Raw genomic sequence first — 27,501 nt, forward strand, 5'->3', positions numbered from 1 at the left:
GTTAGTTCTGCCATAATCCAGAAATTTGTCGAATCAGCTTTGAATGGTGTTCTCAGTACTATTTCACCATGCTGTGGATTTTCTTATCCAGCCTGAGAGTACATCTCACACAATGATTTCTGTATGTTTTAGAGAAAACAGAAAAAACAGCCAAAGTGGGGATTTCGATTTTTTCTTTCTTTTTTCCACTCAAACACAAACTAGTCCAGAACCCAGGATATGAAGGGGGGAAAGGGAAGAAATGGTCTGCACTTATATAGCGCTTTTTTAAACTTAGCAGTTCTACAAAGCACTTTACACTGTGTCACATTCATCCATTCACACACACTCACACACCAATGGTAGCAGAGCTGCCATACAAGGCGCTAACTTGCCATCGGGAGCAACTTGGGGTTCAGCGTCTTGCCCAAGGACACTTCGGTATGTGGAGACACGTGGACCGGGAATCAAACCGCCAACCCTACGATTATTGGACAACCCGCTCTACCAACTGAGCCACAGCCACCCACCACAGAAGAAGAATCCTACTTTTAGTACTAAATTAGTATCTATATTTATTAACCTTACATCAAGCAGATACACTACAGTTATATGCCAAAAAACTTGTGTATACCTGAATATAACACCCAATTCTATTCCAGATTTGATCCCCCTTTACTATGATAAAAAGCTCCACTCTTCTGAGAAGACTTTCCACTAGATTTTTGGGGCGTGGCTATGGGGACTTACATTTATTAATGCAGCGGACACTTTTATTCAAAACAATTTACAAATGAGGAAACACACGCAAAGCGATGTATCAAACAGAGAACAATACAAGTGGTGCTACCATACACGGTTTTTAATTGAGTTCTAGAGGGGCAAAGTGTACAGAGTAGAGGTGTAAGAGCCAGTGTAAGTGCAGATTTATTTTCTTTTACAATTTTTTTTTATTAAGAAGGGGGACAAGAGGACAAGTTAGGGGTAAGTTGAATGTTCACAGAAGAGGTGGGCCTTTTAGCACTTTTTTTTTCTGAAGACAGTGATGGATTCTGCTGTCCGGATTGAGGTTGGAAGTTAATTACACCACTGAAGGACAGTCATTTTGAAGGTTCTGGAAAGGTATTTGTGTTCATTCAGTTACAAGTGCATTTGTTGGGATTGCATTGCATTAGTTGGGATGTTAGGATTTTGAGGAGGCCTGGGGTGCAGTCGGTGTTCCAGTTCATCCCAAAAGCATTCAGTGTGGTTGAGGTCAGGGCTCTGTGCAGGACACTCAAATTCTTCCACCTTCTTCTAACCTTAACACACCATGTCTTCATGGAACTCGCATTGTGCTCCTAGTTCCAGTGAAGGGAAATTGTACAAGGACATTCTATACAATTGTGGAGGAACCACATACAAGTCTGATGGTCAGGGGTCCACAAACTGTTGGTCATATAGTGTAGCCTCATATAGTTTACAAGGTGAAGAGACTAAAAGGGAAAAGTGGTTATATGACAGCTGTATTTATTGCGAAGACTAATACACCACTTTGTTGGGTCTCAGCATGCAAGCGCACAATAAGGTATCCAGGGAATTTTTTTCATCTTGGAAACATTGCTCAGAAAAGAAATATAATGTTACACAATGCAGAAAAAAACAGTTCATGCTTTAATAACCTCTAGGTTGGACTATTTTAACACCTTGTTGTCTGGATGAAATCTCAGACCCATAAACAAGCTCAGTTAGTCCATAATGCAGCAGTCAGTGTACTGTATGAATTAGAAAGTTTGATTATATCACCCCTAGTGTATCCAGACTATATTGACTCACACACCGATTATAAAACACTACTCTCGCCCCACAGCACCTAAGGAAAATTTTGGTCTATTATAATCCACAATGTCTGCTACAAGGAAAAGGAACAGGTTCTTTATGAGTACAAATAATATTGAAAGCTACAGCAGGAGGAGCTATGAAGCCCTGCCTGCTATGGAATGGTCTTTTAATTAGTGTTTGGGACTCAGGCATAAATAAGTCTAGGTTGAAAACCTGTTTGTGTTTACTCAGGTATTGGTAAATAGCTGTTTTATTGGGTAAAGGTGCAGCTCTATGTGTTCATGGACAGAGTTATTGTAAACTGGGATGTTTTGATGCCCCAAACACACAATCACGCGATCATTCTTGACATTTTAATAGCAGGACACTGATGTCCCAGGCTTCAATTATGACTCATTTTAGAGAATTCACCGTTTGTGTCAAATCCATAAGAACCACTGATCCTCTCATGGTCTTCTTTGGCAACAGTACCATGTTTGTCTCCTCAGTTATCTTGCTTAAGGCAATGCCTGGCTTTTGTGCCTATATTATTTATTTATTACCTGTTAATCCGTGATCTATTGTTGATCGACGAGATTCACATACCGAATTGTAAATAAAATGTTACGTTTGAAGATACAAATATGTTTGTCGAGGAATAAAAATGTTTGAACCTTTTCAGATTTTGTGTAAAAGTCTTCCCACACTATGAGGTGTAGTATGGTTTTTCTTTTGTGTGAACGTGCTGATGTTTTTGGAGAGTGCTCAGTTGAGTAAAACTTTTTCCACACTGTATGCACTGATAGGGTTTTTCCCCTGTGTGGATGAGCTGGTGTCTCTGGAGTGTACTCAAGTGAGAAAAACTCTTCCCGCACTGTGAGCACTGATACGGCTTCTCTCCTGTGTGAATGCGCTGGTGTCGTTGGAGAGTACTCAGGTGAGTAAAACTCTTCTGGCACTGTGAGCAGTGAAAAGGCTTCTCCCCTGTGTGGACACGCTGGTGTAATCGGAGATTGACCTGTTGCGTGAAACACTTTCCGCACTCCGAGCAGTGATACAGCTTCTCTCCCGTGTGAACACGCTGGTGTCTTTGGAGAGTACTCAGCCGAGTGAAACTCTTCCCACACTGTGTGCAGTGACACGGCTTTTCCCCCGTGTGAAGACGCTGGTGAAGTTGGAGATTCACCTGTTGCGTAAAACTCTTCCCGCACTCCGAGCACTGATACGGCTTCTCTCCCGTGTGAACGAGCTGGTGTCTTTGAAGAGTACTCAGCCGAGTAAAACTCTTCTCACATTGTGAGCAGTAAAATGGTTTCTCTCCTGTGTGAATGCGCTGGTGAAGTTGGAAGCTTGTCTGTTGTGTAAAACTCCTTCCACACTGTATGCAGTGATATGGCTTCTCCCCCGTGTGAATGCGTTTGTGTAGCTGGAGATTACCTGGTCGAGTAAAACTCTTCCCACACTCCGAGCACTGATACGGCTTCTCCCCCGTGTGCATGTGCTGGTGCAACTGGAAATGATTTTGTCGAGTAAAATCCTTTCCACACTGTGAGCAGTGATACAGTTTCTCCCCCGTGTGGATGCGCTGATGTATTTGGAGATTAACGGGTCTTGTAAAACTCTTCCCACACTCCGAGCAGTGATAGGGCCTCTCTCTTGTATGAACGTGCTGGTGTTGTAGGAGATAACTCGGATGAGTAAAACTTTTCCCACAGTCTGAGCAGTGATAGATTTCTTTCTGCACTCCTCCAGACTTCGTGTGGAGAGTACCAGAGGACATTTGCGGGCTGCTGGAGCTGTTTGCAGACATCTGATTATTAAGTTTAATCACTCCACTTTTCAGGAGTCTCACATATTCTTCATAATGGCATCTTTTGATGTGTTTGTGGAGGTAAATTTGAGACGTGTAGGATAAGGAACACAATGAACAGGAGAAGACTTGCAACGGGAAGCTCTTCATTTCTGGAGAAGGAAATTAAAACACGTTTTAGAACCAGTAATTGTGTAAGCCTGAAAAAATAACTGTCAACCTCATTGAAAAGCAAAAGCTCCAAATCCATACAGTACACCTGGCAGGGTTATGGTATATCACATTTACTAGGGAGTAATGACCAGTGCCCCTGGCCCAAGAAAAGTGGATTAAGATAGCACCCTGCTGGGGTTCTTAGGTGCTGAAAATACAGTCTGCTGGATTCTCTGGCCATTAGAAAAGCTGTAATCAAGCATGATGGTCTACACCCAAAGGGGCACCACCAGTGATTATGCTCACTAGTCTTAGACAAGCACAACAGGCCATAAACCTTTGTTCAGAGGCTCGTCGACTACTGCAGGCGGTGGCTGAGGTCTGACCTAAAGCAGTCAGAGAAAGCCAGTCCCCAAGAGAGTTGGAGCATGGCCTGGACCATGTATAGGTGATCAATACTCAAGAAGGTCTAGATCAAGTGTGACAATAGGCTCTCAGGGGAATCCCGCACAGCTTACTATGCGCTCTCACATGAAGAAGCAGCCGACTATAGAAATGTGAAAAGGGAGATTCTGGCACGATGTGGGCAAACACCCAACCATGTGGCGGCAGAGTTCCACTAGTGGAGCTACCAGCCCAGAGCCAAGCCACGTGGACAGATGGACGCCCACCTGCGCATCACCAAGAGGTGGCTCCAGCCAGAACAAAACACCGCCACGGAGGTTGCGGAGAGAGTAGCCTTAGACCAGTTCATAAGAACTCTGCCGCCCGCAGAACGCCAGGCAGTATGAATGCAGGCTCCCAACAACCCCAAAGAAATGATAACCGCCCTAGAATGAGCCTTGGCCACCCTGGAATTTGGCAGGGAAGGATGACGAGCACTCAGCCCTCCAAGAAGATTCCCACCTCACCGTCCGGTACGGAACTACACCTGGAAGAGGAGGAATGGATGAAGCTGCTTCGCCTACGGAACACTGCAGGACGAGGCCATGCTGACAGAGCCGGACCCGGAAACCCCGCAAAAAACCCAGAAACTCTGGCTGGCAGGGTGTGGCCTCCACACACCTAACCCATCCAAAACACCTACCCTGACAGAATGGTTAGAGGAACACCCAATCACAGCCTTGTTAGACTCAGGTAGCACGGTGACCTTGGCCAGACCGATGATCCTTCCAAAAAGGACCATCAGGAAAGGAACCATCATGGTGACATGTGTACATGGAGATGCACGGGAAGTCCCCGCGGCTGAGGTACACATTCAGAGCAAAACAGGCACCTGGCCACTCCTGGTGGGCATCATTCCAGACCTTCCAGTGCCGCTACTCCTGGGAAGAGACTGCCAGGCTTCCCGACCAGCCCAGTTCCCACGACCAAGAGGGCACCACGGGTCCAGCAGGCCTACATGGCCCGGGATGAGGGGGATACCACGGCAGAAGGTGAGCCACATACATGTACTAATCCAATGTCTTCTGTACTCCAGCAGGTAAAACGACAGGGGAACTTTGGGTGGGAGCAGAAAGAAGATGACCGTCTGAAACACTGCTGGGCACAGGTGTGACAGATCGAGGGGGTCGACCAGAATCCAGACCTAGGACTCCCCACAGCCTACTTTTTGGTCAGGGGGGTCTGCTCTATTATAGGACCAACCGCAGAGGAGAAACCAGCGACTTCCTGGTGGTCCCTAAGACAAGGACCCGGTTACTGATGCACCTGGCCCATGCCCATCCACTCGGGGGCCACCTGGGGTCACGAAACACATGGAGAAACTGAAGGACCGCTTTATCTGGCCTGGAATAGAAGCAGAGGTTCGAGGCTTCTGTCAGCAGTGCCCCCAGTGCCAACGCACCGCTCCATGTTAGCCCCCACCAGCACTTCCCATCATTAGCGTCCCCTTCGAGAGGATCGGCATGGACCTTGTAGGGCCGCTCCCGAAATCCGCCCGGGGGCATGAATACATTCATCATGGACTACGCCACCAGGTACCCCGAGGTGGTGCCACTACGTAAAGCCACCTCCCACAACATTGCTAAGGAACTGGTGCAACCATGTGGGGATTCCGAAGGACATACTAACAGACCAAGGTACGCCCTTTACATCCAAATTAATGTCTGATCAGACGGCGACCTTGAGGACTACTGGACGTGGCACGGGAAGCTTGGGAGGAACAACCCTCACTATTTCGTTCAGTCATCGAGTTTGTACAAGAGATGCAGGAGCGGATCGACTAAGTAGCCCTGATCATACAGAAGGACATGAAAGCCGCTCAGGAGGAACAAAGAAGAACGTACAATTGCACAACACAACCACGGGAGTTCCAGCCAGGTGATCGGGTGCTCCTGCTAGTACTGAGCACCTCCTGTAAATTCCTGGCCCGATGGCAAGGCCCGTATACAGTCCTCGAGAGGGTGGGCGCTGTGACCTATCGTTTGCAGCAGCCCGGTAAGCAAGCTGACACACAAACACATCATATAAACCTGTTGAAAAGTGGATCGAGCCTGCTCCAGTGTTGTCTGCATTTGTTATGACTTCTCAACCACTCCAGGGATGACGTAGCTGGTCCACCACAAAATGAAGAGTTGTGGTTAGACAGCGGTCCTACCGTGTCCCGGAGCGGAGACCCGCCGCAAGGCTATCGAGGAGGAGGTTGGCCGGATGCTTCAGGACAACATCATAGAGGAGTCTGCCAGCCCCTGGTCCAGCTCCATCATGGTTGTGCCGAAGCCCGACGGAAGTATTAGCCTTTGCAATGACTTCCCAGAAGCAAGACTAAAGACTGCCTTCAGTACTGCAAATGGCCACTGGCAGTACCGGGTTCTCCCCTTTGGGCTACACAGAGCGCCCACAATGTTCCAGAGGCTGATGGATATCGTCCTACGAGCACATCGTGCATTCACCTCTGCCTACCTGGACGATGTGGTCATACACTCCTCCACTTGGCCTGATCACCTGTTCAATCTGAGGGAGGTTCTTAAGGAGCTCCGGAAGGCCGGGCTAACAGCCAAATCAAAAAAGTCTCACCTGGTGCTGACCGAGACACAGTACCTAGGATACTGTCTCCGTCGGGGCCTCCTAAAGCCGCAAGCAAAGAATATCGAGGCAGTTAAACACTACCCTCGGCCTACGTCGAACAAACAGATACGTGCCTTCTTGGGGTTGGCAGGGTTTTACCGCAGATTCGTGCCTAACTTCTCCTCTGTAGCCTCCCACATCTCAGATCTCACAAAGAAGGGACAACCGCACCAGATGAAATGGTCTGCAGAGGCAGAGGAGGCATTCCAAGCCCTGAAAGAGTCTCTCACTAGCACCCCAGTACTAGGAAACCCGGACTTCACCCTGCCATTCACGGTACACACGGATGTGTCAGAGACCTGTCACAGACTTTCGACGGAGAACAGCACCCGGTCCTCTACATCAGCAGGAAGCTGTCCCCGGCCGAGAGGAAATATGCTGCTGTGGAGAGAGAGGCCCTGGCAATAAAGTGGGCCATCGAGGAGCTGTGCTACTACCTGGTAGGTCGTCACTTCTCTCTGGTGACGGACCACGCACCACTGCAGTGGATGGCCAAGACCAAGGACACCAATGCCAGATTAACACAATGGTTCCTTTCATTGCAGGACTTCTCTTTCCAGGTCCGACACCAGGCAGGAGCCCAGCATGGGAAAGCAGATAGCCTCTCACGATGCAACGCCCTGTGGGGCCATGCACAACGGCTCGGAGCTGAGGGGGGGTACTGTGATGACAGGCCAACGGCCAGCACACAAAAGAAGAAAAAAACGCTCCTCCTGCGACTGCCGCCAGGGTGCTGAAAGGACAGCTCCATTTCAGCACCACTAATGTTTTGGACAGCCGGAGAGTGCGTGGCTGCGAGGGGGGACTGCAGAAACACACACGGCTGGCGGCTAAGTATCAGCGTGGAAGCTCTCCACCATCCAGCAGCCAGTGGGAGTGTATAAAAGGGCCTACCTCCTCTAACAAAGCTAGAAACGGTCTCCGAAATCATGCTAACATTTTGTTTTCTATTTTTCACAGCAGATACAGACACAGCAGAAGACTTCGCTCCCTGGCTGCCTCCCTAGAGCTCCCTGACCGCCAAACAGGACCTCAACTTCTCTGGGAGACCCCATCGCGCCCTCTACAACCCCGAGGATGACACCAACCCCCGAGCACCTCACCCCACCACACCTTTTTCTCACCCACACTGCTGAATAAAACTCTCCACGTTCTGCACCTAAGTGGCCTCCTGTGTGTCTGTGCTCAAATCGTCCAGTCTAAGCTCGCTACACAAGCCTTGGTGGATTCAGGCTGGTTGCGGTCCATGAAGCACCAAAACCTGATTATAGACGAGGTATTGGGAAAGTGTTGGGAGGGATGAGTTGGCAAATCCCATATTGATCTGACTTGGAGACTATTTATCACCATCCCAAAGGACAGTGATTGCTAGGTTGCAAGCATAATTCAGGCACATTTTCAGGCACAGCCCCATGAAACACCACACTGAAGCTTTCCCTGGCATGGCCATGCACAGCATTATAATTTGCTTGAGCACAAAGGAAAAGTGTTTCAGCAGAAATTAAGAATTACAGGTGGAAGTAACATAGAAGTCACACTGTACTTGTGCTCAAGCCAGTCCTTATCTGCATGGACTTCCACCAGATGAACTAACTTAAAAGTCTATCCAACGTATTGTATTCATGAGCTCCTGGATCAGCTGAGGCAGCAGCTACATTTCAAAGACAAATAGGATGCAGTCCACAGCCCGACAGTGCATATTCTGCTGCTTTTTTATATGCCTTTGTAATCTGTAGTAATGACCACCAGCAGCATATGTATGCGAGTAATAAGGTCACTGATGAAAGTCAACCTCATAATTACCATTTATTGACTTTTTGTTCCATAGGTAGTCGAATGTAACACCGAGATGTTTGGCGTACTCCTCCTCGTACCACACCAAGAGCTCCTGCCCTGGTTCGATGGGTTGACAACAACGGTATAGAATCCCTCCTTGATACTGGAATGCCATGAGATTCTTCTCCTCACTGCTACGAGCACAATTCACATACCTAAAAACACAAAAGATGAGGGGAAGACAATGTTTTTCTACCAAATAAAATCGATAACTAGACCCAAGACCCAACAGCTGGCAGAAATCAACAGTGAATTCTTCACCTCATCCAGTTAGCATGTGTCTCTCTCGTGGCATCTACGTATTCCTCACACTGTATGCTCTTGTATATCTGAAATAAACGTTAATACGTATTATTTATTTATATAAAAACAAAGAAAACAGCTGAAATGCAAAAGATGTGTCAAATGTGCCTACATTTTACTGCCTTTTCAATTAAACAATATGTGAATGATATTTGAAGGATCTGCAGCAGTTTTGGTGGCAGAATCATTGCTTTAGATTTTGTGCACCTCTGTGAGGGACAGAATGCTGCATCTACATGGTTTACCCATGCTAAATATTTTACAGACTGAAAAATAAGGCCCTATCTGCAACACTTGATATTGATAATTTGGTCATAACTATAAGAAAGGATTATATTGCAAATCTAACTCACCACCCAAGAGTAGACACTGTTCATGGCTTCCTCTCGGTCTACCAGATCTCCCTGGTAGGGTCCAAAGTGTACACCAACTGGAAGAGTCTCACCCTTATTAAACACTCCCAGGCCTGAGTCAGAAATACTAGACTTCAGAATCTCTAGACCGAGTGGAAGGGTTTGTCTGGCTCGGTCAACGACCCCCATGGGAACAAGAGTATCATGGATGAAGAGAGCTGGGCCGTGAACCTCACACTCACTGATGTAGAAGGATCTGCAATCCTCACAGTCTGGAAGGAGATTTTACAAAAGTAAGACACTATGCCAATATTGCTCAAACTTTTAAATGCAAAACTTGTTAACTTGAGTGTTTTCTAATCTTCCTGTCATAGGTCATCATACCAGGCCAATGGCAGGGGTGTCTGATCTTATCTGCCAAGGGTTAAGCAGGAGCCACACCTAATTTCACCTGTTTAATCAGTTGATTGTAACTTTCAAAAGACTATCAGGTGTGGCTTCTGCTTGGTTGGAACGAAAACTTGCACCCACGCAGGCCCTTTCTGGATAAGATTGGACAGCCCTGGCCTATAGAACTTTGTAACCAAGGACTAATACACGAGAAAGCACCCTTAAAGTCTTATAGGCTACTAATGAATTCCTGCTGTCTTACAGAGATAGTCATCATCTTCAGGTTCCTCCTCTTTTATAGACTTCTTCTGAAACACTTCATTGTCTTCGTCCACAATGATGACCCGTCTCACAGACGGTGTTCCTTCACCTGAAATTTTATAAGTGGAATTTAAATCCAGTCACTTCGAGTAAAACTGTGAAGCACAAAACACAACAATGTGTCTAATTATACTGGTATGATGGCTCCCCCAAACTTACAGAGATAGTCATCTTCTTCAGGTTCTTCCTCTTCTTTTACAGTCTTCATTAATTCTTCATCTGATTGGTCAACAGGGCTGACATTTTTCTCAGATATTTCTCCATCTGAAATTTTGTTTTAATTAATTATTGTCAAGTAAACATATAAACAGAGAAATGGAATTTCTGAAAATGGTCCAGTCAGAAAGTAATCCCAGTAAGCACTGAACCCCACAGCAGACTCTACTGCATCCTGCTGTCTTACAGAGGTAGCCTTCATCTTCAGGTTCCTCCTTCTTTACAACCTTCTGTTGGTCCATGATGGTGACACATCCCCCAGAGTTTAATGTCCCACCAGCAGAAGTTGTACAAGTCTGCATGTCCTCACATAGCTGATGACCAAAAAACAATAACACTTATTCACCAAAGAGTCTCAAACCATAGTCAAAGTATGCATTGAAGAGTATAGATTCTCAGCATGGCAATTTCTGGTTTTTAGCACTATGTCTGATGTTGGATCTGATGACTTTAATATTGTTTTGGTGTGTCTCTTGATTGCTAATTAGTTTTCTCAGGTGTGTAGTCAAGAGTGGTTTCAGGCCCTCCAAGGTGTGAGTTATGGGCAGGGATTACTGTGAGATACTCTCAAGCTATCCTTGATCCAAACTGGAATTCCGTCTGGCTCCACTCTTCCTCTCTTGGCTAAGAACATGCTTTATACAATTAGTTTTGCCGCATGCAGTTAGTCTTGCATTCTTATCCAGAACGACCATCAAGATCATAACCAGCACACTCCATATTAAAGACCCTTTTCACTGTTACTGTAAGTTTCATGCTGCTAGATCCTCCTTGACCTCTCAGCAGCCTTCAGAGCAATAACCTCCTGTCCATGCTGATGAATATTGTGATCAAGTCTGGCGATTTGCTTCTTACTTGGAGGGTCGGTCATATCGGGTGACATGGAGGCTATGGATATTTGCTCCATGCAGACTCTCAATTGGTCTCCCACAAAGCTCAATGATTGACCCTCCTGCATTCTCCCTTTTATACCCATTATTTCAACGGTCATCCTCAATAAGACTGTGCATATCCCAGGAGATCCATCCCCATGTCAAGGTCTCGTGATCTCCCTGGACAACTCTCAGATTACCCCATCTGACACTGCATGCAACCTTGAAGCAGTTCTCGCCTCATATTGCTAACCTGACTGCATCTTCAGGAGGATCTGGCCATTTCTATCCACAGAGGTCTCTCAGGTGCTCCTCGCCTGTCATCACGAGATTGGACTACTTCAATTTGCCTCCTGTACTTGGTGATAGAATGTACACCCAACCCAACCCCAACCGCCTGTTCGAACAGCCGAGTCACTAGCTGGCTTCAAATAAAAATTGAAGAGCTACCTCTTCACCAAGCACTTAAATGAGCCCTAATTATTTTTTAAAAAATCCTTGTTTGTCCTGCTGTACCAACTATTATTACCAATTACTTGCACTAGAATGAGTATATGTATATATATATATATATATATATATATATATATATATATATATATATATATTATGGAAACTAAAAAGCACTTCTGTATGTCAGTCAGTGTATGCTGTAAATATTCAAGTCCAGAAAAAATGTGGTTTGTTGGTCTGAAACTTCTGAAAAGTTTCATTAACATTAGCAGCTATGTGCTGATTACCAGCATAAACTGCAAGCTAGTAAAGGGGCCTAGTATTGGTTAATGTGATGTATACTGTGTTTAGTAGCTAATGTGTCCTTTATTCATTATAAGTACGTGCTTATAAATGCCTTATAATTAAAACAGTCTCTTTCCAATATTTAAATTAACAAATAAAAAATAAACATGTAACTGAACCAGTTAAATCTGGGGAAAAATATATTTTTGTTTACCTGTGAGCCAGCAGGAGCCGGAGCATGTGCCGTTTCTCTGAAAGGGCCGTGTTTGACATCTTCTGATTCCATTACGAGAGGTCTAAAAGTGTTCATATCCATGATATTGACAAAAAGAGGTGCAAACAATCATAAGCAGGACGGAATTTTCTGTGAATTAACGTACTTCATGCAAACCATGATAATATACAATATTGTGCAAAAGTCTTCCCCACGTGTACGTTTTCTATAGAAAAAAATTCTATAAACAGAAGTAAACAGCAAAACTAAAAGACGTCAATACTTTTCATGACAACCGTCTGCTTCAACACATTCTCAGGTTCTCACTATGAGCAGTATTACATACTTTACCTTCTTTACAAACAAAAGAACACATCATCGAAACAAATAATTTTGTCAATGGTGTTGCATGGATATCTTGAATTTTTTTTTTTTGCTGTTTTTTTAACTGACCCAATAATGCAGAAGTCATAAAACAAACATCTAAGACAAAATTTGTATTAAAAATATTAGTTTGCCTAAGAGTCTTGCACAATATTTTAATATTTTAATTCTGATCATTTGGAAATGTTCAGTTCTGAAAACATTAAGGTATCGAGAATTAAAGTTACAGACGTTGAGAAGACGTTTTCCTGGATGCTTTATGAATCAGACTGCACAGCGTGTGTAATGACACGAGATGTGCAGAACGCTAATTAACTACTGTTTACGCCAAAGCACTGCTGAATTCTGGAGTCTGATTGGTCAGAAGTTGTTTAATTCTCTGATAGTAGCGTAGCTGCAAATCACAGGTTTCTTCATAATGAATGAGCTTGTTCTAATGCGTTATCGTTTCTATAGTAACAGGTCGTTCACAGGGACTTGTACAGCGGACGCTCCACTAATAATAAACGGATTTTCAAAATGTAACGTTAAAGGAAGGAGTCTCCAGTGTCAGCGTTTTGTAACAGTCAGAGGTGAAGCTGTAACCAAGTTTTTTGACTTTTTTGTGGTTTCTCACTAACATGACAAGTTGCAAGTTTTTCCAACTTATCAACTTCAAGAGGGAAAGAGAGAGAATAAAGTGAGGTTGGTGTGACAGGGATCAACTGTTTATAGCTGTGATAACACAAGTGAGAAAAGGAATCAAGTAGTTTCAAGGACATTACACATAAAACACTAGGGACATGCTGTTATAAGAAAGTGATGAACTTCGGGGCAGTTACGAAACACACCACTCAGGCGTTGATTATTTTTCTACAACAACATGTCCCTTTCATGTTTTACTCATTACTTCATAGGGACTCCTAACAAACTCCTTAAGTTCATATATATACAAGGGGGGACCCAAAAAATCATCCCAGTGTTCATGATTGTCTTGATGTTCGATTTGACCTGATGTGCTTTTTCTTTGGTTTTAGAAACGTCGGCGTCTTCCACTGATTGGACCATTGCTTGGTTTTCGGGTGTACTGATTGGACCGTTGCTTGGTTTCGGGTCCACTGATTGGGCCGTTGCTTGGTTTCGGGTCCACTGATTGGGCCGTTGCTCGGTTTTGGGTCCACTGATTGGGCCGTTGCTCGGTTTCGGGTCCACTGATTGGGCCGTTGCTTGGATTCGGGTCCACTGATTGGGCCGTTGCTTGGTTTCGGGTCCACTGATTGGGCCGTTGCTTGGTTTCGGGTGTACTGATTGGGCCGTTGCTTGGTTTCGGGTCCACTGATTGGGCCGTTGCTTGGTTTCGGGTCCACTGATTGGGCCGTTGCTTGGTTCCAGGTCCACTGATTGGACCGTTGCTTGGTTTGGTTCCACTGGTTAGACTGTTGCTTGGTTTCGGCTCCACTGATTGGACAGTTGCTTATTTTCAGGGTCATACCCGTAGATCCAAGTCTCGTCACCGATTGTTATGACCTTAGACAGGAATCCTGGGTCATTTCCATGAAGTTCTCTCAAGCCCTCACACACAGCAACACGACTGCCTTTCTGATCATTCATTAGAATTTGACAGAGACTCGACGCCTACTGAGACCTTGCGTTAAAATCTGTTGTACTGTACTCCAGGAAGTGCCACTGAGCTCTTCTAACTCGCTGAAAACATGACGACAATCGACCAACTTCTCAAATTTTCTCGGTTTTCCTGTGTTCGAGAAGTTGAAGGACGGCCGGGGAATCTTCATCCGACATGTTGCCCGTCTTAAAACACCTGTACCACTCGTTGTTTTCATAGCCTGGCATAAATTTCATAGGCAGAAATTTGAGATGAGATACAGTATGTGGGGATGCTTCTAACTACCTCGGAAAACTCCCATTGCAATTGTTGACGTATTTCTTCACTTTATATCAGTTTCTTTGCCTATTATCAACATTTTAATTCCATCCATGTTTGAGATTTACACAGAAAGTAGTCATCTTGGGCATTTACCCATTTCTCTCTGTCAAACCTGAACATTACAATTTCACTTACACCACCTGAGGAGGTGTTTATGATTAAATGTTATTTTTTTTGTTTGTTTGTTTATTCATTTTGATTCATTAAGGATTTGAATTTATTGGTCATGGTGATGGGGTTAGAAATTCATTTTCCAAATTACTGAATAGTGAACTTCTCTATTTGAGTTTATATTATTGAGTGTTGAACTTGTTTTGAATATATACTGAAATAAAAATATGCACTATTAATAATAATAATAACTAAACAAGTCTGCTATCTAATCATTAGAACCTGCTACATGCAGCTAAAATGATCAGAAATATACAGTATTCGCTAGAATCCAGCATTCATTTATAGCTGAACAAGGCGTTTCATCAAGGCTGAATCCCAAACGTCTTCCCATTGGCTTATCCAGTGCACTTAACATGGCGTAGATGTCGTTATTTCATACCCTATCTAGTGCACTTCGACAGGCAGTAGAACTCCGTTTAGGATTCAGCCACAGATGTTAGCCGAGCAGCTCAGCTAGCCTAGCTAGCGCGGTTCGGGTTAACTCACCTGGATTTTTAAAGCAGAACTCAAACATTAACTAGTTTCTAGATTTAACTCGATCACATCTTATTGTTTTTTTTATAACATGCTTTCAGAAATATTTTCATGCGGAAATCATTATCATTAGCTGTAAGAAAGCAGTTGGCTAATAGACACTAAAAAAAAAAAGCAGCTCTTCTTCTTTGTGTTGGTTGGCATGGCAACTTTACGGCGCGTTATCGCCACCTACTGTGCTGGAGTTTTAAATAACAAAAATATAAATAGATAAAATAAATAATTAAAAGGAATTAAAATAACCCCAAACCACTGTATTCTAACAGTCTGTCTTCTTCAATGCACTCCAAACTAACCATAGACTCCACTGAGCTGCTGGAGACAGGCCACATGCTTCAGTGTCCACAGACATGCACAGTGACTGTTGAATATTAATGAATGTTAATTTAAGCCCCAGATCACTGAGTCTTAAGCAGAAAGTATGCTTAATTTTTTACACGTATACTAGGAACAGCGTACAGTACGCGTGACGTAACTTTCGTTATCAGCAGAGTACGTGTATACTGTACACGCGCGGCCCGATTTTTCTAACCGGCATACATTGTATGCGCAGATTGCACGTGTGCATTTTATTCTTTTTCACTATTTAGTTGTGACCCAGGATCATTGATTCTCAAGGTAGTCGAAGAAAAAAACTGAATAAGGGGAAGAGACGGAAACGAGTGCAGGTTTTCACCTAGATCTGTGAAAAGGAGCCATTCTCCAACGGTCGTTTTCCCCTGCGCCGTCCGTTTTTGCACTGGCGGAGGGTCTGGTGTCTGACAGAAGCGGTAGATGTGTGAATGTATTAAACGGTTTTAAAATGTATATTTAACTAAACATACTGTTGATTTATTGTTCACTATTGTGTGTGTTTTTTTTCGAACTGGTGAAAAGTGAGCTCATTTAACTCTCATTTCAGATCAATTGTAGTTTAGAATCTTTTCATTCCGCTCCTCATCTCCTCACTTCATAGAAAATATCTATGAAGTGTAATCAATATGTGTAACATAATAAGCAATATTAGTTAAAAAAAAAACATTATCTATATGTATAATCAATAGTTAGAAGCGTAATCTAAATCCATAGAACAATGTTTGATCAAGTTATATTCTGAGTATGGAGTGATTTGGATGAACTCTGGTGTCTTACTTTACACTAATTGTTCTTTCAGTACCAGCCTGTATCCTCCTCCACAGAAGCAGATATAACTTTGAGGCCCATACCAATTAATGAACTAGGGTAAGGCTTGGGGAAAAAAAGCCGAGTGTCAGGACACACAAGCCTATGTGAAACCTTTTTTAAAAAAAGTAGAAACAACCATGACCTCATGAAATCGTAACTGCGCATGCTCCACAAATTTAAGATAACACATAGACATGAATATTTAATTGTGGCAAAGAAGATTGGTCTGTTTTAATGAGGAAAGGCAAAACCCCGCCTACAATGACTACGCTGTGGAGGAAGGTATATAAAATGCTGTGTGTACTTGCATAATTCAGACTCTCTGCAGACTGTCACACTTTATTGGTTTTCAATAAAGTTTACTTACTTTTTGATATCTACTAAACTCTCTGTCTCTGAAGTTTTTGACTTAGGGTAAAAAAATTGACTTATCCACGACAACTTCAGTTTACCTGCGCTGTCATCGAGTGTCCTGTATGTTCTGAGTCCTGACTAAAAGTGAATGGTATCTGTGAATTCATAAAACCATTGTATAAATAAACTGTCCACCAACATGTAACACCAAGTGTTGTTCATTGTTAGATTAATTTCTCCGTTCTGGCCAAATGTAGTTGCACTTCTCCTTCCCATTCGTTCCCCTTCACTTCAGTTTCTCCATGTGCGGGAGGGACCATTTTTTCCAAGTCTCTGACAAAGAGTGAATAGTAAATGAATTTGTGAATTAATTAACCTATATAAAAAATCAGTTAATGGGCATTGTGCTGTTTGCTTTGTAATGGTAAAAGTTTATCTTAATTCGCTCACAAAAATTAGCATATTGCTAGCATGTTTTAGCATGTTGCTAGCATGAATTAACATGTTCCTAGCATGAATTAGCATGTTGTTAGCATGAATTAGCGTGTTGCTAGCAAGAATTAGCACTTTGCTAGCTTGAATTTGCATGTTTCTGACATGAATTAACAGGTTTCTAACATGTTTTATATTGTTGTTAGCATTAATTAGCATGTTGCTAGCATGTTGCTGGCATGTCTCAGCACATTGCTAGCATAAACTGGCATGTTGCTAGCATGAATTAGCCAGTTTGTAGCACGTTTTAACACGTTGCTAGCATGTTTTAGCATAATGCTAGCATGAATTTATACTTATGGAGCCAGACCGCATTGCAACACTTTTAGAGCTGGATAGATTGATATAGACAGAAAATTATATATCTAAATCATTGTAGCAACATGCTAATTCATGCTAGCATCATGCTAATTCATTCAGTGTGTTAAAACATGTATTAGTCATATATATGTGTGTGTGTATATATATATATATATATATATATATATATATATATATATATATATATATATATATAACCAACTTTACTGCCATGTCATTTTCACTTTATTCTCAAAATATTACCACTTTATTCTCCTAATGTTCATTTTTATTTATTTTCACATGGCACTAAAACACAGTCATAATGTATATAATTATTTATCAAAAACATTTTAATACTAATACTAATAATAATACTAATAATAATAATGTAGCACTGTTACAGTTTCTGCACACAAAAGTGTCATTCTAACTCTGGGAGAAAATAAATCTAACACCTCAGTTATAATTTTACTAAAAACTTTTACCAACATTTCTTTTCAGATCACAGAACCTCACAGTCGAGTTATAATACATCCAGAACCCAGCGTATAGAGGCTGAGTGAATGTGGTGTGGACTCTGTGGAGGAGCTTCATCGTGTCAGAGACGCTGTAGAAGGACAGAGTTCCTGCACTGTGATCCACATACACTCCTATTCGGGAGGACGCTGGACCTCGGAGATCAGTCTGAGTGTAGTTGTGCCGGAAAGAGACAGAGGAAGAAGAACACCACAGACTCCAGGACTGACTGTTGAATCCAAACACACACTCATCACCCCCTCCTTTCCTGCTGATCTCTTTATAAGAGATTGATATGTACACACCACCACCGCTCCACTCCACCTCCCAGTAACAGCGTCCACACACACTCTCCTTACACAACACCTGAGGCCAGGAGTCAAATCTCTCTGGATGATCAGAGTATCGCTGTTTTCTCTCACTGCGCTTCACCGCTCTGTTCTTCTCAGACAGAATGAGGTCATGATTTACTGTGTTGGGATCCAGAGTCAGATAACAGAAATCTAAAACAATAAAATGTCCACAGATTAGATATTAATCACAGGATTTATAATGTGTGTGTGTGTGTGCGTGCGCGTTTGTGTGTGTGTGTGTGTGTGTGTGTGTGTGTGTTACACCTACACTGCAGAAAATCTCCTCTGCTCTTCAGTTCTGAGAGTAAAATCATCTGAACTGCTGCAGCTGTGGACAGAGACAAAATGGAGACGGAAAAATGAGGTGGAAACAGTTTAAAGCATGAAAATGAAAAATGAGATTTAATTTAAATTGGATTAGATTAGACTTCATTGCTCCTAGTCAGACACGTCTCCATGGAGTTCTACTGGATTTAGAGCTTCATCAAGTTATTGGTCAAAAATGTCCCAACATTGTGCAGCATTTGAATGTAAGAATCAGCGACACCTCAAAACCTTAAACCACGAGAACAAGCAAACACTTTTCCCAGGTGAAGCTCTGACAATATGTGTGTTTTATTTTCTCATGGACTTTATGTAGGAATTAAGGCCTCAGTTCTTATCTAATCTTCATAATATTTGTTATGACAAATGTTTGCTTGTTTACCTTGTGGATGGATTTTGTTGAATTCCTCCTCACAGATTTCCTCGACTTGTTTTTTCAGATCTGAGAGAGATTTCCTCACTCCATCAAATGAGAGATGTTGATGGACAGTGAAGCTGGGTGAGTCCTCAGATCCAGGAGAAACACAGAGAGACGGGAAACTCTACAGAGAGGAAACACATAATAGAGAAGGAGAAAAGTGAAGGAGAGGAACGAATGAATCTCAGACTGAATCAGACCAAACACACACTTGTGATCTCAGACAGGAACATTTATTGTTGCAGAAATGAGCTTTTAGGAGGAAACTTTGTGAGGAACAGCACCCTCTGTAGATCAGACAGTGAGTGTTACCTGGAGGAAGTGGATGTGATCGTGTGTGTGTGAAAGCTGCTCCAGCTCAGTGACTCTCCTCTTAAGATCAGCAATCTCCTGCTCCAGTTGCTTCAGGAGTCGTTCAGCTCGACTCAGATCAGCTTTCTCCTGAGCTCTGATCAGCTCCTTCACCTCCGAGTGCTTTTTCTCCATGGAGCTGATGATCTCAGTAAAGATCTTCTCACTCTCATCTACTGCGGCCTGTGAACACATCTGTTACATACACACACACACACAAAGAGAAAGAGTTTTGTGGGTGTGTGTGTGTGTGTGTGTGTGTGTGTGTGTGTGTATGTGCATGTGTGTGTGTGTGTGTGTGTGTGTGTGTGTGTGTGTGTTCACTCCTCACCTTAATACTGTCCACAGTCTGTTTCAGCTCCTGCACCTTCTCCTGCTTCTCCTGGATCCTCTGCTGGGATTTCATCTGCTCCTCCTGTAGCTCATTCTGAGACCAAATAAAATACATTTCATTATTTCTGCATCAGGAGCTCATGTTCTACATGATTATAGTAAAAGAATATACATAAAAATACTAAATAAATTGGGTAAAAAAAAAGCATTAGTGCTAGAAATTAAATTAAATTTAGAAATATTACTTTGACTAAAATAGAGACCCAAAACAAAGTCACTTCTATGTTCATATTTTCTTCAGCACTTATTACATAATAAGCTTAGTTTTGTGTGAAAATGGCAGCTGCAGAAATAATGTTGTTTTTGTTACAGAAACATTAACAGAATTCAGCAGTATTCACTGTACTGAACTACACCATGAATCCACTCACATTCAGGCAGATTAAGGTCTCTTTTTTACCTGCAGAAAATTGAATTGGGGTTATGAAATAACTAAAAGTTGTGATAAACATCATGCCTGAACCCTAGTTATTCCCAACTGATGCAGTAGGTGGCAGTACAGCTACACAGCTCTAGGGTCCTGGGTTCAATCCTGGGCTTGGGTTACTGTCTGTGTGTCCTCCCCATGGTTGTGTGGGTTTCCTCTGGGTTCTCTGGTTTCCTCCTACTTCCCACAAAACATGCAGATATGTGAACTGGCTATATTAAATTGCCCCTAGGTGTGAATGAGTGTGTGAATGTGTATGCATTGTGCTCCAGGGTGGCCTATAGGGTGAATTCTCCTGCTTTGTGCCTGGTGTTACTAGGAGAAGTTCCAGATCCACCTCAACCCTGATCAGGACTCCTACATCCAGATCAACAGATACAGGGTTTTGGAAATGAATCCTAAACTACATCAGTTTACTTGGAGCTCTTTGGGTCCTGGTTATTTAGCACGAAGCAGAACCACCCAGAGGTCCAGCTCAAGTTCCCAGAGTTCTCCCCACGTTTTACAATTCCACAATCACTCTTCATGTCATTTACTTTTATGGAGTTGTAATTGGTCATTGTACACTTTATCTGTAAAATGCTGTAAGAAGGTGTTGGCTGTTTAAAGTACACTGCATGGTCTGATCTATTTAATACTTCCTTACCAACAACACTGACTTTTAATAAAAATGAATGACAGTCATATAAATAATTAAACCAACTAAATAGAAATTAGATTATGAATAGATATATTTAGACTTTTAAAAGAATAATGATGTCCAGTTCTCACCTGTTTTTCAGTTCTTTTTGCTTTAGCTGAAACCGTATCATGGCCTCTGTGATCATCCATCGAACACAAATAACAGATGAAGCTTTGGTCAGTACGACAGAAGATCTCGATCAGTTTGTCGTGCTGAGAGCAGATCTTCTCTTGGAGCTCTGCACAGGCTTCCACTAACTTGTGCTTCTTAAAGACAGGAGACTGAAAGTGAGGTTTAAGGTGATCTTCACAATAGGAGGCCAGACACACCAGACAGGACTTGGCGGCTTTGCGTTTTCTCCCGGTGCAGGAATCACACTCCACATCTCCAGGTCCAGTGTAACAGTGAGCAGGAGAAGCAGCGTGGAGTTCAGTCTTCTTCAGTCTCTCCACCACTTCAGCCAGCATGTTGTTCCTGCGTAGAACAGGCCTTGGAGTGAAAGTCTCTCTACACTGGGGACAGCTGTAGACGCCCTTCAGATCCTCCTGATCCCAGCAGCCATTAATACACGCCTTACAGAAACTGTGTCCACAGGGAACAGCTACTGGATCCTTCAGCAGATCCAGACACACTGGACAGCTGAACAGATCTACTGAAAGCTGATCTACTGAAATACTGGATTCTGCCATTTTCCTGCACTCACACACTGAGAGAGAGAGAGAGAGAGAGAGAGAGAGGCTCTGAGTTTTCTGAGTTTCGTTTTCTCTGAAATGAACTTCCTGGTTCTGTGTGTGTTATAGAGTGACAGACAGAGTGGGCGTGAGAGAATGGGCAGACAGACAGAGTGGGCGTGGCTTTAAAGAGAGAGTTTAGGCTTTTAAGGAAAAGTGTAGCCTTACAGCAGGAGATTCTTTCTGATTTAAACTGTCCAATTCATTGAAATCTGATTTGATTTTGTTGTGTATTTGAATGTAGTTTTATATAATCACTGAAATATTACATTTTCAGCATTCAGACCCTTTACTCAGTACATTATGTTTTTGTAGGTGTGATGCTACAAGCTTGGCACACCTGGATTAAAGGATTTACTCTGTTTGTTGTCTGCAGCGCCTTTCAACATCTGTCATGTGGGTTTGGGAGTGTCGCTGTACTGCTGTTTTCAGGTCTCACCAGAGATGTTCATTTGGATTCATATCCAGGCTCTGGCTAGGCCACTCAAGAACATTCACACACTTACTGTATATCAGCACATTGTATTGGTTGTGTTTTGGGTCATTGTCATGTTGGAAGGTAAAAATGCACTCCAATCTGAGGTCCTGGTGCTTTTCAGCATTTTTCCTCAAGCATATCGCTTAACTTTGACCTGTTTATCTTTTCCTCAATCCTGACAAGTCTCAGAGTCCCTGCTGCTGGAAAACATCCCCACAACATGATCCTGTCATGAATCCCACCAGAGCATTTTATTTTGAGTCATGTCTTTTCTGCACCCTGTCTTGTGTTCTTCATTGTTCTCCTAGATTATACTGTAGATTATCCTTGTTTGATGTTACCTGCCTGTGTTGTGACTCCACATCCCACATGGACTTAGTCAATGATTTTTAGATTAACTCAAACAAAATGCATGCTAAATTTAAGCACACACATCCTGTATCTCTAATCTTATTACGGATACTATCACTACCAAGCTTCATAGTAGACACGGAATTGGCCATGTGATGAGCACGGCTTAGTTACAAATATTCCAGATAGATAGATAGATAGGTAGATAGATAGATAGATAGATGGACTGAGTTTCAAAGGCAACAAATTTAAAGCTGTCATTTTTTTAAATCCCAGTGTAATCGTCACTTTTAGTTTAAAATCTGTAACTGGAAGTAGGTGCCGGTTATTGCTGCAGCGTTCACGCACTCTGTTACTGGTCAGTTTTACCGGCAGTTTGGGGACAGAAACGGATGGAGAGAATTCAGATCTGCTTTAAAGTACCAAAAACATGTACAGAAAACCAACCGTTTTAGAAAACAACTTTTTTTTTTACTCTTTAACTCCGACATGTAAAATAATTTGACGTCACTAGTTAGCTTTCTAAGCTAGGAGAAACCTGTGATGTTAGCATGTTTGCTAACTTCAGTGAATTAGCATCACAATCCAAAGTGCCTGATTTTTATTAGCTGTTTAAACATAAAAACTATTTATTAAAAAACAGGACAGGATTATTGCTTGTAGTTTGTCAAAGTGTGCAGGGATAAATATTACTCACAGTTTTGTCATCTGTTATCTACAGCTACTAGCTGTTTTTATTATATTTATTCTAGATAGTTTTTTTTCTTGTTAAGTATTCAGTTAGAAATTATATTAACTCATTAAGACTTTATATTCATAAATCTTAATTATCCTATAGTAAAATATATCTAATGATGTCTCTATTGTTAAATATTACTAATTTCTTCACAAATCCTAACTTTTCTATAGTAAAATATATATAGGTTGTTATAATTTACAGATTTTTATAGTGAAATATATAATGTGACGTCCCAGCAGACAGGGAAAGTCCACTTAGGTCTACATTTGGTTCGGTTTCGGTTTCGTTCGCTGGCAGATAAACCCGTATGGATTTAACCTTAATGAATGTGGTTATTCCTTAATAACATCAAATTAACTCTGATAATGGATTTTATGTAGAAACCATGTTTTATTTATGCAGATTGACATTACTGTGGTTTTAGTGCAAATAATTCATAATAAAATAGAAAAAAAACTATATCTATTTGTGGCTGCTATGGTTTTACTAAATAAAAATAATACATAGTTACTATGGAACAAATATTATATTTCTTAATATTGGTTTAGAAACTACTCAATATTCTGTAAAACATGGTCTTTATATTGATCCATTACTGATTATATTACAAAGATCCAACTAAACCTGTTTATATTTGTACTATCATAATTCTATTGTATTTAAAATGAATAAAAAGATCTGACACCTTGTCATTTTTTTTTTTCATTAGATCATTTCCCCACCATTCCTATGACATTTACATACTGTCAATTTAATGTGTGCTTCATAATCTAAATCACAGCGCACATATTCATGCAGTAGTGAAAGAATCCACCATTGTGCAGTTATATATTAACTGATTAAAAATTCTGAAGTAATATGACAATGTTTATACGTGGTTCTTTTTCATGCAGAGTGCATACTCCCATATATGAAGTACTGTGAAATAAATAATCATCGCACAGCTAATATCCACACAAGCACATTAAATCAAGGAAAAACAAACTTGAATGTACAACTACAGCACAAATGGAAAACTTTAATTATTGCTAAGGGTTCAAAATGTAAGCAACAAAACAGAAATACAGAATGACAGCTGCTGAATCAGATGCAAGGGATGATTTCCAAACAGTAAGTGAAGGAGAGGCCAAAAAGGAAGGAAATGAGTCCAATGCTGAAATTGCTGGAAAAGAAAAATGAGAAAGATACAGGTAAGACATACATCCTCATGTAGACTTGGGCGACATCACATTCTACACCCACCATTTAAACTGACAAATTGTTGGTCAGGCTGCAACATAAGGTCATTTTATTTTATTTATTTATTTATTTTTTACCAAAATAATAATCATAAAAAAATAAGTGTCATACATAATAATGGATGGAAATATAATATTCCCATCAAAATATTTTCAGAATAATCTGTAAGCACAAATTTCTTATCTTCTCAAAAAAGCATAAGGATACAATAATACAAGCTTGATCAAATGTAAACAAATGAGACTATAAATATGGACAAAACTACAAACATGTAACCGAATATTGTCACTACAGACACACATTGTTTGGTATACATCACAGAAAAAGGGTGCAATGTTTATGATGTCAAACACCAAAATTAATGGTGCGAAAGCACAATTAAACTGTGGCATCCAGTTAGCATGCGTGTCTCTCTTGGCATTTATGTATTCCTCACACTGTCTGCTCTTATATATCTGGGAAAAATGTTAATATACTTTATACACTTATATTCATCCATTAATACAAATGATGCCTTCAAATTACTGTATAAAAGACATACAGGTACAATTTTATGGCCTGAAGGATAAAACCCTGAAATACCTTGTTTCCACATGGAGGCTAGGTATGTGTGTGTGTGTGTGTGTGTGTTGATGTGAGAGTCTGGTCATTTTCACATATCTATAACCAGTTTAATTTTCTTTAAACGTTGCGAATTGTCTGTGAATTAACGTACTTCATGCAAACCACGATCATATACGATATTGTGCAAAAGTCTTTCCCGCATGTATGTTTTCTATGTAAAAAAATTCTATAAACAGAAGTAAACAACTAAACTAAAAGATAATATTTGTCATGACAACTGTTTTCCTTTGATGTATTACATACGTTACCTTCTTTACAAACAAACAAAAGAACACATCATCCTAACACATCATTTTTGTTGGAATGGTGTTGCAGGGATATCTTGAATTTTTATTTTAGTTTTTTTACTGACCCAATAATGCAGAAGACATAAAACAAACATCTAAGACAAAATTTGTATTAAAAAGATTAGGTTGGGGGCGCTGTCGAGCGGGCAATGGAGTAGGTCGGGTTTAGTTTGAGCTCCCGTCGAACTTCTGTTTTTTGTTTTTTTGTTTTTTAAGTTAAAAAGTGTTTTTCATAGTTAAATGCTAGCAAACCCTGTTTCGAACATATTTTCCTAAGTTAAATGTACTTATATTTGCGTGAAGATGGAGGCAAATTTGCAGAAATATAAATTCACAGAGTCAACCAAATTTAGACCCAGCACTGCCTCGTCCGCGAGTTCTGCTGCCTCTCCGGGCTCGGAGCCCCCGCCCCGGCCGAACAGCCAAGAGATTGACGCTGAAACCTTGAAGACGGATATCCTGCTTTCAGTAAGGGCCGATATTGCTGCGGTGATAAAAACTGAGTTGAAAAGTGCACTTGCTGAAGGTTTCGACTTTCTTAAGAACGAGTCGCAAGCGGTGAAAGCGGAAATAAAGAACAATATGGCCGCAATGCACTCCGAAATCAACCAGATGAAAGCTACAATTAAAGGGGTGGAAGGTGGAGGGTGTGCCAGACTTTGTCGTTTATTGTGTTTAATTTGCCAGACATTATGGGAAATATCTGTGAAGTGCAAACAATATGTGTAACTGACATTTGGATATGTTAATGAAGTGAATTCAATGTGTAACCAACATTTAGAATTATTACTTAAGCATCATCGAATAATCAGTATTGGTTAAAAAACATAATCTATATGTATAATCAACAGTTAGAAGCATAATCTAAATCCATAGAACAATGTTTGATCAAGTTATATTCTGAGTGGATTTGAGTTGAATGAACTCTGTGTTTCAGTGTACAACAATTGTTATTCTGTATTAGCTGGCTCCTGTCTCCACAGCAATAAAAATTGGCAGTAGATATTCGCATGCGTGAGTAAATAACTTTGAGGCCGATACAAATTAGGGAGTTAGGAGAGGGCCTCGGGAAAGGAGGCAGATATCAGCGGGGACAACCGATAGAGACAGACAGATGCTCATTGAGGCCTAGGAAGGGAGTCAAGGTTAAGACACACAGGCCTGTGTGAAACCTTTTTTTTTGTAAAAGAAACCTTGTCCTCATGAAACCTTTTCAAGAAAAACAACTAACTGCGCATGGTCCACAAATTTAAGATAACGCATAGACATGAATATTTAATTGTGGCAAAAGAAGATTGATCTATTTCAATGAGGAAAAGCAAAACCCCACCTACAAAGACTATGCTTTGGAGATAGGTATATAAAGACATGTTTGTGTATGCATAATTCGGACACTCTGCAGACTGTCACACTTTATTGGTTTTCAATAAAGTTTATTTACTTTTTGACATCTACTAAACTCTCTGTCTCTGAAGTTTTTGACCTAGGCTAAAAGGTTGATTTTATTCATGACAACATCTGTGTTGTGGCCCATCTGCTGTCATTCTAGGCTCCCTGTAGGGCTCAGATATCTAACCTTTATTTTTTCTCTCATTATGACTGACTTCAGTATTCCCAGAGGGTCGGATGGCAGTATGGTTAATTTCTTGAGCTGGAATGTTAAGGCACTTAATCATCCTTTTTTTTTCCCCCAATAAAGTTTTATTGAGAAGAACAACAAACCGACTGACACACAGCAACAATCATTCACGGTTTTTTTCTTTTTATACTAACAAAGGAAAACAAAATTAAAAAGTACAAACACCGAAAACAAACACACCCCGGCTCATCATGGCTAACCAATAACTATCACTGGTTATATAGATATTGTAAAACCCAACAACAGGCACAAAAATTTAAGTGGGAAGTGTCTGTAACTCCATAAAATATGCAATAAAGGGTTGCCATTTATAAAAAAAAACAACTTGCCAGTACAACCCCTCATCGTATACTTATTTTCTCGAGTTTTAAAAAAAACATCACGTCCTTTAGCCACTGGGAGATGGATGGATATTTAGCAGACTTCCAATGCAACAGTAGGGAACGTCTTGCTATAAGGGATGTGAAAGCGATAACATCCTTTTGTATCGAGCTCAATGGAACTGAGGCATCAGGAATCCCAAATACAGCAATCAATGGGCAAGGCTTTAAATCTACCCTGAGAAT

At 41.4% G+C, this 27,501-nt stretch overlaps 2 protein-coding genes across 3 annotated transcripts; both read right to left on the reverse strand.

Moving 5' to 3' along the window:
- Positions 1-826: 826 nt before the first annotated feature.
- On the reverse strand, positions 827-12,463 carry LOC128621573 (zinc finger protein ZFP2-like). The gene is made up of 8 exons (XM_053647441.1): positions 12,055-12,463; positions 10,388-10,544; positions 10,174-10,278; positions 9,956-10,063; positions 9,304-9,575; positions 8,909-8,976; positions 8,615-8,802; positions 827-3,741 (listed from the first exon to the last, which is right to left on the reverse strand). Exons 1-8 carry the CDS (start codon positions 12,154-12,156, stop codon positions 2,486-2,488), a joined length of 2,256 nt encoding a protein of 751 aa, XP_053503416.1. The 5' UTR covers positions 12,157-12,463; the 3' UTR covers positions 827-2,485.
- Positions 12,464-17,615: 5,152 nt separating this feature from the next.
- LOC128621576 (tripartite motif-containing protein 16-like) lies at positions 17,616-21,593 on the reverse strand. 2 transcript variants are annotated; one of them, XM_053647447.1, is made up of 6 exons: positions 20,937-21,593; positions 19,677-19,772; positions 19,307-19,528; positions 18,959-19,118; positions 18,521-18,580; positions 17,616-18,402 (listed from the first exon to the last, which is right to left on the reverse strand). In XM_053647447.1, the coding sequence occupies exons 1-6, from the start codon at positions 21,534-21,536 to the stop codon at positions 17,855-17,857; spliced, it is 1,686 nt and encodes a 561-aa protein (XP_053503422.1). In that variant the 5' UTR covers positions 21,537-21,593; the 3' UTR covers positions 17,616-17,854. The 2 variants fall into 2 exon arrangements, with proteins under 2 accessions (XP_053503422.1, XP_053503421.1); XM_053647446.1 differs by having other exon boundaries at positions 19,307-19,540.
- Positions 21,594-27,501: the final 5,908 nt, after the last annotated feature.

The sequence above is a fragment of the Ictalurus furcatus genome, chromosome 17 (genome assembly GCF_023375685.1).
Source record: "Ictalurus furcatus strain D&B chromosome 17, Billie_1.0, whole genome shotgun sequence".
Lineage (NCBI taxonomy): Eukaryota > Metazoa > Chordata > Actinopteri > Siluriformes > Ictaluridae > Ictalurus > Ictalurus furcatus.

Bases quoted from the DNA above. Each gene is read 5' to 3' on its own strand.
- LOC128621573 (XM_053647441.1), bottom strand. From the start codon at position 12,156: ATGGATATGAACACTTTTAGACCTCTCGTAATGGAATCAGAAGATGTC. The intron at 10,064-10,173 runs GTAAGTTTGGGG...ATAAAATTTCAG, and splicing joins TGAAGAAGATGACTATCTCT to GTGAAGGAACACCGTCTGTG. The intron at 3,742-8,614 runs GTAATTATGAGG...TTCCTTCTCCAG, and splicing joins GAACAAAAAGTCAATAAATG to AAATGAAGAGCTTCCCGTTG.
- LOC128621576 (XM_053647446.1), bottom strand. From the start codon at position 21,536: ATGGCAGAATCCAGTATTTCAGTAGATCAGCTTTCAGTAGATCTGTTC. The intron at 19,773-20,936 runs GTGAGAACTGGA...ATTTGGTCTCAG, and splicing joins CAAAAAGAACTGAAAAACAG to AATGAGCTACAGGAGGAGCA. The intron at 18,581-18,958 runs GTAAACAAGCAA...CTCTGTCCACAG, and splicing joins CAACAAAATCCATCCACAAG to CTGCAGCAGTTCAGATGATT.